Genomic DNA, 18,588 nt, shown 5'->3' with positions numbered 1-18,588 from the left:
GGAATTGATATTGATGCTCTGAAAGACGCTTGTTGAGTCTAACCCAAGGCAACACACTCGAGAAATGTCCCTCAAATTGCATGTCTCCCATGAAACAATACATAAACACCTAAGGAATATGGGAAAACTCCATAAAGAAAGTGTTTGGGTGCCTCACAAATTCTCCAATGATCATCGTTTCCAATGTGTGAACGTTGCTTTGTCTCTTCTGGCACATAATGCACGTGAACCATTTTTGGATAAAATTTTCACCAGTGATGAAAAGTGGATTCTCTCAGTCCTAGATAAAAATTGCTGCAGAAAGTGATGCTTTACATTTGGTGGGACGTCAAAGGATTAATTCATTTTGAACTCCTCAATCCACAGCAAACTGTCAATGCAGAGATCTATAGTCAGAAACTGGATTTAAATCTAGCCCTTCATCAGAAATGCCCTTCACTCGTTGCTCGGAAAGGTGTTTTTCTTCTCCACGACAATGCACATCCACATGTGGCATGTTTGACGCAACACAAGATTATGAAGATGGGTTGGGAAGTTCTCCCCCACCCACCATATTCTCCAGATATGGCACCATCAGATTACCATATTTTTCGGTTTCCATGATGAATAGTCTACATTTAAAAAAAAATACATGAGCAAATCATTACTTAAAGATCTTAAAACTTTAAAAAAATTATATTTTGGGTAAAAATGCCTTGTAATATTTACTGATAATTTGTAAATTTTTTGAAGATAGGCAGATACAGTACTTTCAAGCACAATTTTGAAATGTAAAATTTAAGTCAGAATACTTTATTACCATCTAATACTAGTTGTTTTTATTTACTTTGTTTCATTTCTGTTGAAAACACTAACAAGAAATCTAAATTTGAATGTGGGATTTGGGGAATTGTGCCAGCAACCCATTAATTTTGAGTGAAAGAAAATTAAGTTTTGTAATGAACTTCTCCAGGGCACTCATTCTTTTCACATGCTTTTAAACTGCAGCTGTTCATATTAACAAGTAGAGCTGGATGATTAGAGGAATTTCCTAATTAATTGACCATCGGCTCATTAATTGATTACATTGAAATAATTGATTATTCTTGCATGAGACTTGGACAGTTGAAATAATTTGAAACAGTAGTAATGGGAACACTAATTTTAATTTAATTATTGTAGTGAGTCATGAAACTAATTAAGCTGAACAAGAAAGTGAGAAATTATAATGGCAGTATTTTGATTAGTTTTTGTGGTACTAAGCAATGTATTTGTTCATTTGTAATTTCCCAGTTTTATCTATTCTTGAACAAAATCATTCAAACCTAGTTTGAACTAACCACAGCAGCTGTAAAAACATTAATTAATTAGACAATTAATTTCTTTGTATGCATGTTTAAATTGATAATTTATTTCATTATGTTTTACCAGAACTCACGATAAAAACATTTGGGGATAAAGAATTGTGTAAAAAAATTTGTTTTGGGAATAGGTCCAATTGTGTCTCAAGATCCATTCTTGGGTCATGAACTATTTTGATGCAGATTTGGAAAATGTATTGGCTATTGAGTCGTTTTGAAATTAGAGGGGATTTTTTTACTATTTTTCTTTTTTTTTTTCGGTTACATGTAACAGTGAAGTGGCAGAAATAATATGCTTTTTTTACTTTTTTTATCTTGTTAAATTAAAAGGAAAATTGCTAAAATTGTTATGAGCAACTAAAATGTACCAGTAGATATCTTTATTTAATAAGATGCAAAACATTATGATGAAAAATAATAAAAATTGGGTGTATATTTTATATTGTCTGATGCCTGCAATAAGGTTTACTGTTTATACTTTTTCATTGCTTAAGTAATTTATTTTTTCTGAAGATTTTCTGTTGCTAAAAGACTTGGTAAATGTCTTGTTTCTGAAAATTTTGAACTAAGGAAGCCTATCACATAAACATAAACTTAAAAAATGCTTCTAATCATAGCCCCCAAAGCTATATACACAACTATACATACCCCTTTAATTCACAAACCTTCTGTTACACACATAATAATAAGTACATTTATTAATATAATGATATTATTTTATTGCTTTTGTCTTCAGTAGAAGCTCACTAAAGTTTGACTGCCAACACTAGGAAGAATATAAAACAGAGACTGTCCTCGTAACTATTTTTTTGCTTGTTATAGTTTTCATACTATAACTTTTAATATGGTTTATTAAGTTTTAAGATTTTTTTTAGGTAATGATTTGCTCATGCATTTTTCTTATTGAATGTTGACTGTTTGACATGCAAAGTAATTTTAATTATAAGATTAGAAATACTTTTATGCATCAGAAAATTGTCAAATCTTTGTAACTTCATAATAACCTCCACATAATTATTAAACATTTTATTTTTTTAAACTATATTTTATCATTTATTTTTACTGTTTTACTTCTTTATGGGTTTGGTCGATTTGACCGACCTCGTAACCACCATAAAAAAATTATGATATAGATATAAATTATGCTTATTTTGTTTTAGAATGACTAAAAATTATAAAAAGAAACTAAAAATGTTTAGTCTAAATAGTTTAAATCTCATAACATTATATATCTGTATATATTTATTATTTTTATTTTGACATTTCAGTTATGCCTAACTAACATTACAGAACTTGCAATGATGTAGTGATAAAAATTGTTCCAGTAATTATAGACCCATTAGTCTTGCATTAGTTGTGGGAAAAGTTTTGGAAAGTGTGTTAAAAGATGCTTTGGAAAGTCATTTAGCAAAGTTTAGCATTTTATTGGATAATCAAAGGGAAAATTTTGCCTTACAAATCTTTTGACATTCTTTGAAAAGGTTACTACTTATGTAGATGAGGGTAAGGATGTAGATTTGGTGTATCTTGATTTTCAGAAAGAATTGACAAGGTGACACATAAAAGTCTTGTAAAGAGATTTTCTCTATGTGTGGTGGATAAGTTAGCAAATTGGATAGATGAGTGGCTGGATGGTAGAAAGCATAGGGTTGTTACAAATGGATTTCAGTCAATCTGGATTAATGTCACAAATGGGGTACCTCAGGGCTCAGTCTTAGAACCTTTGCTCTTTTTGATTTACATCAATGACATAGGTGAAGAAATAGTCAATAAATTACTTAAATTTGCAGATGATATTAAGGTCTTGGGTGTTGCTAGCTGTGTTGAGGATGCTGCTGATTTATAAAAGGATTTAGATCAGTTAGTGAGCTGGGCAAATAAATGGTAGATGGGTTTTAATTACAATAAATCCAAGGTAATGCATGTGGGTTATCATAATTTGAATTATAAGTATAATTTGGATGGGAATAAGTTTAACAGCGTTACGAAGGAAAGGGATCTTGATGTAATCGACAATCAGTCTCTAAAGCCATCTCCAATCAGTGTGCTGTTGTTAGTGGTAGAGCAAATAAGACTTTAGGTTGTACCTACAGAAATATTGAATACAAGTCTAAAGAGGTTATAATTTCATTGTACAGGTCACTGGTTAAGCCACATTTGGAAAATTATGTTCAGTTGTGGGCTCCTTACATTAGGAATGACATGGAATTGTTGGAAAGGGTGCAGAGAAGGGTTACTAGATTGGTGCGTGGGATGGAGAGTTTCTCATACTAGGAGAGGCTGAAATCTCTCAAATTGTTTTCTCTTAAAAAAAAAAAAAAGAGTTAGGGGGGATCTGATTGAGGTGTTTAAGGTTGTACACGGAAGTGACAGTGTTGATGCATCATCTTTTTCATATTTAACAGAGAGAATAGTAGGACTAGGGGGCACATGTATAAATTTGGGTAAAGTAGGAGTCATCTTCAGCTAAGATAGTTTCATTTTTCTAACAGGGTGGTTGGTCTTTGGAATGGGTTGGCTTCAGATGTTGTAGAGGAAATAAATTTAGATGAGTTTAAGAAAATCTTGTTAAGTTTATGAAGGACAAGGGCTGGCTTTAAGATTTAAAAAAAATAAAAAAAATTATTTTATAGGATGGAACAGCCAAGATGGACCAATAGGTCCCATGTTGTCCCAAAACATTGTTACCCTATCCCAGAGTATAAAACTGGCTTTTACAAAGTGACCTGTCTTCGGTTTGTTCTAGTGAATCAGTATTTTGTAAGATACAGTCACATTTATGTTATAATACATTACATGTGGGTATATATATATTATTACTATTTGCAAATACATTCTTAAATTTCAGTTATCTTTCTTAAAGTGTAGAACAGTAAAGAAAGAAGTATAGTGAACAATTTTTTTTCTACTTACAAACTTTGCACTTTTTTGCCTGCTGTAAGTTACTAAGCCTTGTCAAATTTTGCATGGATGTAAAAGAAAAAATTTTATGTTTTATATATACATTTTGAAACAACCAAATATTACAAATTACTCTGTCAATATCACTAAAGCCTTAGAAAACCATGTGGGGGACATTTTGAGCTTTCGATTGGTTATTACATGTCATAGACAGAAGTACATGTACGTCAGCAAGTATTTCCGAAAATGAAAGAGGTGGGTGTGGCCCACTGTGTTTGATTCGTTAAGTGCAGTGATATCTTAACAAATAAAAACATAGGTTCTAATTTTATTTTTGAACTTGTCAATATCAGTAATTTATGATTATAATTTATAAAATTTTTTAGTTGGACATTACAAACATCTAATTTGAACCAAAGCTGTATTCAACATACCACGTGACACCCAAAAATTGATATTTAGGGATTTTGTTTTAATATTTACTTTTAAATTAAGAAATTAACTAATGTATAATACTAAAATTTGAATTACAATCTAGAATGTGATAACAAACTTGTTGGTATACATTCATAAAGTAGTAAATCAATAAAAGTTTGAATGTAAGGCTCCAAACATGATGACATGCCCTTTGACTCCTGACCATAGGAAGATTCGTAGTGAGAGGGTTAAACACCATTTCAGTTAATAGCAAAGCTCAGCTGTGTGGTAGAGCTCTTGATTGTAGAGCTGGCCAGCTGGTTTCAAATCCATGAAATACCACAGAATATTCTTTGCAGTTTAAGCTATGGATGTGTTATAAGAGAGACAGTCAATCCCTTAGTATGGGTGGTATAGTGTTCAGTAGTTCAAAATTATGCATGCAGGTAGCCGTATAGTAGCTTTGCTATAAATACAATAATAATGTAAACCATGATTTCTTTTATCAGTTTGTGTATGTGGTATTCTTTGTGCTACACTGCAAGATCCTAATGACTAAATTTTAAAAACCATAAAATACATGAATGTATATATATGAAGAGCTTAAATGCATGAAGCAGTACATGCCATTATAAAAAAAATTAACTGCCAATGGCATTGTGTTCACTGTTAAAAGGCAAAATTATAAAAATTGTACTCTACATATTTGTGTGTTTTCTGGGATGGATAGAAGACATGTAGATTTTTAAAATTTTGTTCTTTGGACAAGAAGTTTTTTCTTACATTCTACACCTCTAGTTAGTCTGTTTACAAAAAAAATAGCTTTGTGACAAATCTATTAAAAGAAATCTTGAAGGCAAGGGTAATATAAATATAAAATTAATATTAGGTCACTATGTTATCTGTACGTAGTTACTCTTTAGTAAGTTTACTGGTTCTGTTTAACATTCAGTTTACTGATGAAATCAGCATTATACACCATACACATGTCAATTAAATTGCCATTGAAACAATCAAATTCTTGTTTATTGGACCAACATGTTATTGCTGGAGAGTAAATTCCTTATCTGTGTAGGAGAACTTGGTCTCAGACTGCTTGTGTGTTTGGTTTACCTTGCTTCCCACAAAGTAAAAATGTATGCTATCTGAAATGTGGGATATAAAAGAGAAAATACTTTTAATATTTCCCTTGTAATATAAATTTGCACAGGCAGAATAAATCATTTTTCTAAAATCTATGGAATTTGACAGTCTTAGTTGTATGGCTTTAGTTGCAAAAAATTAATTACTAATGTTTGAACTAAAAAAGTATTACCCCAAAATCTACCACATAGAGCTTGGTGGTTTGTTGGTGCACAATGTTCTTGTGTGTGTGTGTGTTCTAGTTTCATAAGTATGTAATGCTTACATGTTTGGTTCATGCAGATTATGAATAACAACAGTTAGTGATTTTATAAGTGGTTGCTGCTATTACCCAAACTGTAACTGGGTTACACTTGTTTACCTGCTTGAACTTGACGTGTTTTTTCAGTATATCATGATGCATCTGCATTTTTCACAAAAATACTGATGAGCCCTGTTTATAATTACTGCATTAAACAAAGCATCATTCTTTCCTTTAATTGACCTTTAATCCAATTTTTTTTATATGTTGCAATATTCTTAGGTTTGAAAAATTGTTTCTATTTTTGAAAGTACAGGTATTTATTTTTTAGACTTAGAAATTCTTAATTCTTACGATTTTCAAAGTATATTTATTTCATTACCTGGAAATAATTTTTTTTAAAGGTACAATTCTATTGAAACTTTTTCTAGCCAGTGGCACTATATTGTCCACTCCAGCATTTGTATTCATAAAAATAACTCGAAAATTAAACTATTTTCTGAAATTCAGACACTTCAAATTGTAAAGCATAATAGACATTGAATGTTTTTGATGATAAGTTGGAGGCTTTTTGGTAAATTTATAATGAAAACCACAACGTTACATTACTGAATACTAAGAAATTTTAAATCTGAACATTTCACTTAGTTGCATTGGTATCAAAAGGTGCTTAAAAATCCCAACTGGAAAGAGGTTTATCAGGTGGGGCATTTAACCAGTGTTTAACTTGTTCTGGAAGAGTATGTTAGAAGTATTGATGACATCCTATTGTTCTAGGGTAAGACTGATGAATGTTCAAAGATATGTTCCAGTTTCACTGACTTAGTTTTGTTTTACCATATACTTAGGTTCTGCCAGAGACAAAGTTGCCAGTGCTGTACCTGATAGATTCTATTATGAAGAATGTTGGTGGTGATTATTTGCCTCTTTTTACACAAAACATTGTATCAGACTTTTGTGGAGTTTTTGAAAAGGTTAGAAAGAAAATATTTTTGAAAAGGAAGGGGATCTGAAGTTTTATTTTACTTTTAAAACCTTTGTAATAAATTAATTTTAAATAACTGACTTAGTATGTATAAAATTTCTCTGAAAAAAAAGAAGAAAATCCTAAAATTCCTTTTTGAATGTTCATATGTAAATAAAATACTATCAAAAATAACTTAATTTTTGTTTGTAAAGGGATTTTCAATATTATTTATGGAAAGATAATCCGTGTTTTAAACTTAGATAACACTTAAGACAGTAATCTAATATAAGAAAAGTGGTAGGGATACTTAATGAATATTTTTAGGTGATTATTCATGATGATTAATCATGCATTTAGCCTTATTTCAGCTAATGATGTTAAAACCATGAATCAACTAATTGTTAGAAAATTAATACTCTAAGAAAGAACTTACCATGCTCTGAAAAGAGTTATGTATGTTGAGTTGATTCTAGTGTGTTTTCATTGGATGAGGAATGGTACTGATCCTTATGATTTATTTGTGTAAAACAAAAAAAAAATAGATATTCACACACTCTCTGAACATCAAAAAATACTTTTGTATGCCTAATATAAGTTATATGATATGTGGTCTCATAGGTAATCAAAATTTTTTTTAGGTAGCCTGGCTGTAACTGTGTACACCAAGTTTAACAGCCCAAAAAATTCTTACATGCAAAAATAAAGAAAATTGTGTTTTCTTATACAATCATATTTCATAAGTATGTAGTGCTTACATGATTTGTTTCATGCAAGGTATGAATAACAACAGTTAGTGATTTTATAAGTGGTTGTTGCCATTACCCTAACTGTAACAGTTGTGTACCTATTTGAACTTTATGAGTATACAGGTATAGACCTGTATTGAAAGCAATCAACACTTGGTAATCAAACAAATGTGGTGAATGCCACAGGAAAACAATGGGCTAAGCAGCATAGTAATTTGTATATTAATCAACTGATTTACCTTAATTGCTAATTATGCTGTTCAGTATTAATTATAAACAAAAACACCACAGCTATATTAACTTCAATTTAATGATATGGAATTAATAATTTTGAAAACAAAAGTGTGATATGAAATGCACAAATAGTAATTTGCATCAATATATATTAAGATCTGTAATTAAGAGTGATTAGATGTATAATTGCTTTAAATTATGACTTGGTGGAATAGAAAATTGTAAACTAAAATAGATAGCTGGAAGGAATTTAGTTTACTGTTGAGGATTAGGAGTGTGCTTTAATTGATAAATGTTCTTTCATTAAAAGCTCATTTATGGACAGTTCTGAGGTAAGGATTTTGAACTTGTTTATGTAGGTAGGGTAATTATTGTTTTTGCTTTGGATGTGCATTGGAAATTCCGAAGGATTTAAGAGTTTGTGGCCAGCACTGCTGGATAATTCAATTTAGTTTTGCAAAAGTAGGTGGCTTTAAAGTCACAACAAGTGTATTTAAAAATAACCCATGAAGACACAGGGGTGGGCAAAAGGTTTTTAATTCTTGAGAATGCTAGCATTGTAGAATGTCTGAAATCTTTGGTGCACAGATTCCAAACCTTTCAGTAAAAACTTATTGGAACATAGAAGTATGTTAGTTTTATTCCATGGGGTTCCTGTTTTTTTTTATTTGCTACTAATTTCTGGAGGTTAGGGATATACACACACATTGTATTATATTAGGTAAAACTTTATTTTAACATTATCTTTGAAACACGTAATATATAATCCACACCCTCATTAATGAAAAAAAAAGGCTTTTATTGAGATCTTTGGTTTACAGTTGCTGCTTTTGTTCTTGTAAATTGTAGTCTGTCATGTTTTAAGATAGTTTTATCTTCTAGAGAACAGGAATAGGACCAATAAAGATTTTTGGGTTATAAAGGAGTTATTATGCTGAATTAATATAGAAAATACAATAAATTTACACCAGGCTTTTATGGTGGGGGGGATATATCAGTGTAAAATGTAGGAAATATTCTATTTGCCGAGAAACGTTAAATTAACAGTTGGTTGTTTTGTGAAAAATTGAAGATGATCATCTTGATTTCTAAGAGGTAACAACATTTTATTAGTGTAGTCACAATTAAAAATAATTAATTTGCCTCTGACAGGTCAGATAATGAAAAATGTTTTCAATAACTGCATGGTAGGCAATAAACTCTATGAGTGATGGTGGGAGAAGTTGTATGAGAGTTATAGAATAAAGACTGTTGAGCAACACTTTTAAACCTAGTTTTTACAAAGTTATCCAAGTGTTGGTTGTGGTTCTTATTGAAGGTGGACAGAAATGTTAAAGTTTTATAAGTATATTCAAAGGAAATATATAGAGTCCAAAAATTTTAATTTCCAGGGAAGTAAATAAAACTTGAAAATGTAGCTGCAACATTTTAATTGTTTCTCGTAGTTCAACATCACTAAAATTAAAGATAACTTTGTCAGGTTCATTGGTGTTATTTTTGTTAAAATTGGTTTATTCAATTTAATATATTGGGAGTGTTAAAGGGGGGGTGGGTGATGATAGCTTAAATATTAAGATTATCAATCAGATTAATACAATTTAGGTAGTTGGTCCCCGCTACACTGGTTTTCATTTCACCGTTTGTTGAATTCCCAATCTTGAATAGTAATCCAAGTTCCAACTTTATTTTAACTTGCAATTTTTGTCCCACCAAATTATAAATGTAAGGAATTTTGGTACATCTTATTGTTCTATATTACAGATTCTAACATATATTTATGTAATATTTCTGTATTTTATATCATGCTTCTAATTTATTTCCGTTATAGTTCACTGACAAATTTTGTAAATTCCAAAATGTATGAATAAAGAAATGTTTGCTTCCATAATTGTGGGGTTTTTGGTTATTACTAAAAATTATTTTTATAATTAAGAATATGGTTTTATTATAGTAATATTAACTCTCTCACTACAGGTTCAAGGGACCATACTTGTGACCATTTTGTGCTTGTTATAGATTTCATGCTATAACTTTTAATACAGTAAACATATTTTCATGAAGTTTGGTATATTATTAATAAACATCACAAAGCTTTCATACACACAAAAAAATCCAATTTAAAAAAAATGTAGTTTAAGATTTTTTTAAGTAATGATTTTCTCATGCATTTTTCTTTTCAAATGTTGACTATCCAACATGCAAAGTAATTTTGATTTTTAAATTAAAAATACTCTTATGTATCAGAAAATTTGCAAATTTCACATGCAAAATTTTTATAACTTTCAGATAAGTATCAAATTTTTCTTTTAAGAAAAAACTTTGTTTTATCTATTATCTAATATGAGTTTGGTCAATCTGAACAACCTCATAAGCACCATAAAAATAGGAAATAGATAAATTACACTTTTTTGTTATAGAAATACAACAAATTATTACGTCGTCCAGAAATTAATGTCGCTTTTTTCAGACGAAAATCTACAATAACTTGTATGTCAAAACAAAACATTTAGTAAATGAAATAGTCTCCATTCTTATCAGGTTGATAATTCCCTGATTAAAGAAATTACTTGACTTTGAAGCAAAAAACATGTCCATCTTCTTTAACACCTTCCATATTTGCATACGTTTTCCCATTAAGATGGTGTTGCAGCTATATATATATATATATATACACACACACACACACACATGTATGTAATCTATTATAACCAAAATGTGACTATATTTTACAAAATACTGGTCCACTAGAACAAAGCCAAGATTGGCCACTTTGTAAAGGCCAGTTTTACACTCTTGCAACTTCTGTAATGTTAGTCAGACACAGCAGAAAAGTAAATAAAGTAACAATAGTCTATATATGTATAATGTTACAAGATTTAAGCTATTTAGACTGAACATTTGTGGTTTCTTGTTATAATTTTTATTCATTCTAGAATAATTGAAGCATAATTTATATCCATTTCCTTTACGATGATTACAAGGTTGGTCAAATGAACCAAACCCATACAGAAATACAACATTGAAAATAACTGATAAAATATAGTTTCTTTAAAAAAAAACATTTGATAATTATCTGGAGATTATTAGGAGGTTATATTTCATGTGAAATATGACAATTTTCTGATGCATAAAAGTATTTTTAATCTTAAATTTAAAATTACTTTTATTATACTATTTACAAATAAGTTCTTAAATTTCAGTTATTTTTCTAAAAACATAGAACAGTAAGTAAAGAAATATAGAAAACAATTATCATTTTAGTTACGAACTTTGTACTCATTTACTGCTTGTCATAATTTGATAAGCCTTATCAAATTTCATACGTGGAGAATGTCAGGGTCATTCTGGAAACTGATGATTTAGAGTTATTTCAATAGATCTGAATGAATGAAACTTGGCACAACTTCTGAAATGAGGAAAACTATATATTCATGAAATCTGTAAGGATTATACCTTTTGAAGATAACAATACTATTGTGCCTGCGTTTATGTTTCACTTCAGTGCAGCAATCAATTGATGAATCTCTGATTCTGCTGGTATTTCAAATTGATTGGAATATCTTTGTTCAAGTTCTTCCCTAATCCGACCTGGACCCACAGCTTCACTTAATTGCTATACTTAAACCATTACATTCATAACCACATCTAGAACATTTCAAGCATGTTTTATTGCTACATTGTTCCTATTGTGCCTGTGTTTTTATGTTTCAATTCAATGCAGTAATCAATTGATAAATCTCTGATTCTGCTGGTATTTCAAATCAATTGGAATATCTTTGTTCAAGTTCTTCCCTCATCCGACCTGGACCCACAGCTTAACTTAATTGCTATACTTAAACCATTACATTCACAACCACATCTAGAACATTTTAAGCATGTTTCATTGCTACATTGTTTTACTTTACATATACAAGCTAACTTCTCCATGTTGGCTCTCATGGTCATGGTTCTGGGCCATTGACCTAGACATTGAAAATAGTGCCAAATGTCTTATTTTTGTCTGTTCAAAACATCCCAAAACTTTCTGGAATAACTAATTCTTTTTTATCCACATCAAGATGGCGGACTGGCTCGTGTGGCAGGTGTTAATAAGAACTTCTTAGTTAAAGTAAAGAGAGCGTATGTATAATATTTTAAATACATCAAATTTGCTGTTTCCAGAGTCGACAATGCCTTTCTCTCAATACTAGGGCTCTTCAGGCTGGTTGGGACTGGGAAATGTAGTAGTGGTTTAGACGCTAATTATAAATTGGAAATTGCTAATAAAAACTGTGACGATGTGATTTATATTAAGTTGAAGAAGTGTGATTTGTGCTTAAGACAACAGGACCAAGATAAACAATAAAAAAATGCTTTTACTATTGCACAACTCTGAAAACTTCTATTTGGACAAGAACCCAATAGCAGTTTTTATAAATTTAACCTTTAAATTCCTGCTGGTAGTTGCTTCTGGTTAGTCAGAATTGCTCCTGGCCAGCCAAGTTGGCTACTACTACTACTTGCAGTCAAATTATCTTTAGGACTACCCATTTCCATTTTGTAAAACATCCCATTTAATGCATGTAAAAAATAGACTGGTAATACAGTATGTCAAGTTATTGCATAACAACTATAAATGAAAAGATGTAGTCATATGATAGTTAACATACGAGAAAGTACCTAAGAAATCTTTTCAATTTTCTAAAAGAGGTGTGATGGTTGGTAGCTGTTTCATTCAAAGTCAAGGATGAAGCTTACCTTTTGATGATGAAAGCAGTTTGTCACAGTTCTGTTAGTTAAGGGCCAAGTATAATCAGTATCTTTTTGTTGTTACTAATTTCATAGTAAAACTAACAAATTTTAATATTTGTATGTGCACTTAACATATTTACTGCATTTATTTTGTGTATAATACCTATCATATTCATTGGTTAAAATTTGGTTTTTAGACTTGCTGAGACCATTTGACTCGTTGTAGCAGATATTTGTAAAATAGAAAAATATTTTATATCTACTAAGCAAGCAGTAAACAATGTACTACCACTGATGTCATTTAATTTTGCAGACATTTGTTATTGAACATAAGAAGCTAATTAATCAAATCAGTTTGTTTAAAGTATTGTAAACACACCTGTATCTTATTAAGATATATAAATCTTTTTGGCATAGAATATACCCATAATTTGTGTAACAAATATGAAATTCTGTTGATCATAGTGGTTTATGGCAGCCATAAAAACTTAAACCTCTTAAGCAAAAATTTATCCTAACTCAAAGCTAAAGCTTAATTTATGAAGATGTAAGCAGTTTAATTAGTCAGGTTTTTGTTTGACAAATTGGGACAATTACAGGCAAAGTGTGACTAAAATGTTTTTATTCATGTAATAACACTAGTCATAGTGTAACTAACAAATTAAATTTTATGATTGACACACTATTGATATTTTTGCTGCATTTACACTTCACTCTTGTTGTATAAATGTACAATAAAAAAATGTCCTGAAATGTTTTCCAATTTTCTACTCTCTTGCTTACCTACCAAATTGTTTTTTTTTTCTTTTTGTTGATGTTAATATTCACAACTTTTTCTTGTCCTTGTCAGGACATACACCAAATAATTAGTCTGCAGATGTCAATGTCATTCTATGTAATTGAATAAAATAACTTGGGAACTTGCATGAAATAACTTGTGAAAGTAGGAACCATTTCAAGGTTTTGAGACAAAGATATTTTTAAATCATAATATTCAAAGCTTAGAAGTATAATTTAGAATTGTATTTAATACTCAGCAAATGATTTGTTTCTAGTTTGTTCTTAAAATTGCAAATTACTTACATAATATCTGATTAGGGTGATGAAAAAACCAGGGTTCAACTTTTCAAACTTCGACAGACATGGAGTGATATACTTCCTAACAAAAAGTTGTATGCTATTGATGTAAGAATAAAACAGCTAGATCCAGCATGGCCCATCACTGCTCAGCCAGAACCTAGCATACATGTGAATCCCAAATTTTTAGAAAATAAACAGGTAAGTTCAAAATTCAGAACTGAAATGTAAATAATTTTTAAACAAAACTTGACAGAGTTTTTTGATGTAGTTTCTTTGATTAAGATAAAAATAGCACGTTGTTTACATGATAAACTCTTTTCTCTGCTGGCCATTTTACATTTTTCTGTTAAGAAGGTGTACATACAAAAGTAATAGTTCCAACTCTGGCTTTCAACCATCTTTCAAATTGACCCACCTCCATTTCAAGTAGCTGTGTTAAAAAATAACATTTAACCTTTATTTTATGTATAGTCCTAATGTAATTAATTATGTACAAGGCTTCTTTGTTAAAATTTGACAAAAATAATGCAGTGGATTAATATTATTTACTTCATTACCACAAGTGTCCAAAATCAAGTGTAACAAATCTTTAAAATTAATATTTCTTTATAAAATGAATTAAAGAAAGAAATGTATTACTTGTATATCACATGAAAAAGATGACATTAAATGCCCATTGGAGAGCATAAAATAATCAATGCTAATTTCATTTATTATTTTACTAATACAGAAACTTGGATACCAAATTAAATTTCAATAATGTGCTATGTTTAAGCTGAACCTTAACACTGGTAGAGATCATGTGGCTGTTATTCACATAAGAACAAGTTATTTAAGCATTATACAAAATTAATGCAATCCATTTTTAACAATTTATAACACTTTAAAATTCATTTTAAGAGTAAGTTTGAAAAATGATTATTAGGTGGTTGGACCTGTTTTGAATAAACAGTGGTCCAAGTCAGTACGAGATAGTCACTTGGTGTGTTGGTTAGAGCTGGGTGATTTACCTGTGAACATTAAGTATATGTCTCATAAAATAATCAATTAATTGAAATTACAATCTCTTTAATAAATCTCATGAAAATAATTAACTAATTTGAAAAGTATGGGACTTGACATTAATGAATATCCTTGAGAGCAGATGTGTTTATAATATTACCATTCTTAAGTCTTATCACACAGTAATAAGGTTGAAAAGATATAATACTCTTCCAAAATTACATATGTTGAGAGCCAGTAGCAAGTTATGTGCTATGATGGTATGTGATGAGAGGTAAACAGCTTGTCTTATTGGGCTTGCTGCTTGCACTATATGCTAGTTTCCTTGAATTTCTTCTTTTACATATCTCGTTAAACAATCACATGTATTAAGTTGTCATCTTGCAAGAGCTAGTAACCATGATAATGGTTGTGTATGTTGTACATACGCCCATATTATTCTTCTGCTAAAATTTCACTAAACTCTCACTTTGTCTCAGTATTAAAAGCCTTCAGGAAGAAACATTTAGTTGTACATATTTATAAAAACTTCTGAAGAACTTTAGCACTTCTCTTGGGCAACTGAAAGGAAATCCTATATCAAGATGTTTCAGCAAAGCTTCCTTTGTTGGTAAAAGAAAAAGAGAATATAATGTACATTGGCTTTTAAGTTGCTCAAACAGAAGCCTTGTGTTATATAGGACATTCAGCAAATGTAAAGCAAACATTATTCATAAAACAGTAAACTTCCTTCCCTTTTTAAGGTAGCTTTCTGTTCTTGAGTTATTTGGTTTGGACAACAGTAATTTAGGTCTGCTAATGATCCTTTATTTAATGGTAAATGCTCACATTTGATAAATATGTTTAAAACTGTTAGTTGTGCTACTAGCAACTGAGTTCTGCCACATTGACTTATTCTCCTCTCTGCAAAGATCCTTTTTTAAACATCACATTAAAGGACAACAAGAGGCTTTTTAGTACACTTAGACCACTAAATTAAAAAGCAAACTTAAAGCCAACCCTTATCATTCAAATTTTTATCAAGCCTTCCCCTTAAACTCCCATACAGTAATTGAATCTACCATATCTGAAGGTATTCCATTTCAGGGGCCAACCACTCTGTTAGAAAAATAAAGCTTTCTTAGTTAAAAATGACTGTCCCCTATTCTTACTGTTTTCACCATTAAATTTGAAAAAAGATGATGCATCAACACTGTCGATTCTCTTAACAACCTTAAACATCTCAGTCAGATCCCCTTAACTCTCTTCCTTTTGCAAGATAAAACAAGTTCAGAGATCTTAAGTTATCCTTATATGATAATCTTACCATCTCAGGTATCATCCTAGCAGCCGTCCTCTGAACCCTTTCCAACATATCAGTGTCCTTTCTAATGTAAGGAGTTCAATACTGAACACAATACTCCAGTTGTGGCCTAACCAATGACCTATACAATGACATTATAACTTCCTTAGGTTTGTATTAATTATTTCTGCAGGTTCAGCCTAAAAATCCTTTTAGCCCTGCCACCAGCAACAGCACATTGCTTGGATAGCTTAAGAGATTGATCTACTAGAACACCAAGATATTTTTTCCGTAACACTGTTAAGGTTGTTCCCACCAAAATGATACTTATTCAGATTGATATCCCACATGCAATACCTTGCATTTATATGATTGGTACTTGAAACTGTCAGTACTTGTTGAAACTCCACAATTACAGAATTGTTATTGAGTTGCTAGGTACTGTTTTCAGTTTTGTATAAGATGGTTAATCTTGCTGTATTAGCTGTTTTTTATAACTGATATTTGAAACCATTGGTACTTAGTGAAACTCCGTAATTACAGAATTACCTGATAATGCCTTTACTGGCAAAACCATGATCATGAATAAATGATGTATTTGTGAAACGTATACTTGTCATGTTTTACCTCAATCCTTGCATTTGATATAATTAAAAGCCATCTGCCTTTTATTTACCCAATTTAACAAATATTCCAAATCCTTTTGTAAGGCAATAGCATCCTCCTCACAACCAGCAACACCAAAAACTTTAATATCATCAGCAAATTTAAATACTCTATTGACCATTCATTAATCAAAGTCATTGATGTATATCAAAAAGAGTAAAGATCCTAATATTGAGCCTTGAGCTTCCAGTGCTTGTAACATTAAATCTGCATGACTGAAGTCGGTTTATAACAACTCCCTGCTTTTTTCCATCTTGCCAGTTTTCTATCCAGTGAGCCAACCTATTATCCACACATAAAGAAATAACTTATTAATAAGCCATTTATATGATACCTTGTCAAATGCTTTATGAAGATCCAACCTGTACCCTCATCTACATAAGAGTAACCTCTTCAAAGAATGTCAAAAGATTAGTAAGGTAAGGTTTTTTCTTAGTGTAACCACGCTGACTATCCAACAAAGTGTTAAACTTCGTTAAATGACTTTGTAAATCATCTTTTATCAGACTTTCAAAAAATTTTCCCATCATTAATACAAGATGAATAGGCCTATAATTACTGGAACAATTTTTATCACCTTCACTGAAAAGAGGAGTAACATAAGCCAACTTCAAATCTTCTAGAACCTGCCCACTATTCGAGGACTTAGAAAAAGATGATAGCAAGTGATCACATATCCAATACTTAACCTCCTTCAAAACTTTTGGGGAAATATTATCTGGCCCAGATGCTTTATCATTCCTTAAACTTTCCCATTTTTTCTTACCAAGCTCAGAATTAATGTGACTATCTTGTTCAACCTTGTTTCCATATCATAACTGTTCATGTTGCTTAAATCTTCATTTGTAAAAATTGAAGAAAAAGTAGAATTGAATAAACCAACCATCCTATAATCATCAGATATTCGCTTTCAGGTGTCATCCTTTAAAGGCTTTTCTCCCATCCTAACATTTTGCTTCTGATTAATGTATTTGAAGAAATCCGTACTATTTATTTTTACTTTTTCAGCCAACCTTTTTTTTATAGTTTTTATTTCCTAATTTCCCTTGTGACAACTCTCTTTCATTGTAGTGAATTTAAACATCTTATGTTTACAAAGCTTTTTTTGAATTTTATCTTTTATATCCTCTGTGAGCCAACCTGGTTTTTTACTTGCAGTCACCCTTTTTTTGGCTATAAGAAACATTCCTATCTTGAATATTTAAAAATGTATTTAAAAATTTTATCCACATTTGATCAGTATCTTCATCTGATTCTGTTTAAATCAGTTGAAAGTCGATGTACATGTTATTCTTTTGTTCTCAGTTTTTACTAATTGAGGAAGCTTCATTAACACTTTTGCTCCCATGTCACTTGTATATGAGTAATTTACAGTACATTTATAAGTTAACATTTGGAAAATTGTAATTTAAACCTTTAATCTGGGAGACACATAGGGAAAGACTAAGATGAATGGGAATTAAAAGTACTAGAAATTTCAAGGATAGTATCACAAAATACAAAGCGTGGACACAAGTAAATAGACACCATCTTTTCAGATAAAGTGAAATTTTTCAGTTATATTCACATGAATTGACATATTTATAATTTAATTAATATCTAGTAGATCTTCCTTTCGCTTTATGGAGTTCGTTGATTCTTTGGGGCATCGTGAGAATCATCTTGTTAATTTTAGAGTGTGGGATTTTCGCCCACTCTTGCTTCAAAACTTGGAGTAGATCGCTCTTCGAAGTTGGTTTTTCTGGTTGTTTCTTGACTTGTTGGTCGAGTATGGCCCAGAGGTTTTCGATGAGGTTCATGTCAGGAGATTGGCTCGGCCAGGGCAACTTCTGGATACC

The 18,588-nt window shown here is 30.7% G+C and overlaps 1 protein-coding gene across 1 annotated transcript in view; it reads left to right on the top strand.

Moving 5' to 3' along the window:
* LOC106478578 (pre-mRNA cleavage complex 2 protein Pcf11-like) overlaps window positions 1–18,588 on the top strand; it is an 80,477-nt gene that overhangs the window by 14,775 nt on the left and 47,114 nt on the right. Inside the window, exons 2-3 of the mRNA XM_013939133.2 lie at window positions 6,891–7,016; window positions 13,819–13,998. Coding sequence (XP_013794587.1) covers window positions 6,891–7,016; window positions 13,819–13,998 — 306 coding nt within the window. The remainder of the gene's footprint in view (window positions 1–6,890; window positions 7,017–13,818; window positions 13,999–18,588) is intronic.

Source organism: Limulus polyphemus, unplaced genomic scaffold (genome assembly GCF_000517525.1).
Source record: "Limulus polyphemus unplaced genomic scaffold, Limulus_polyphemus-2.1.2 Scaffold227, whole genome shotgun sequence".
NCBI lineage: Eukaryota > Metazoa > Arthropoda > Merostomata > Xiphosura > Limulidae > Limulus > Limulus polyphemus.
The sequence above is the reverse complement of the archived record's forward strand: the minus strand, read 5'-3'. Positions and strand labels throughout refer to the sequence as shown.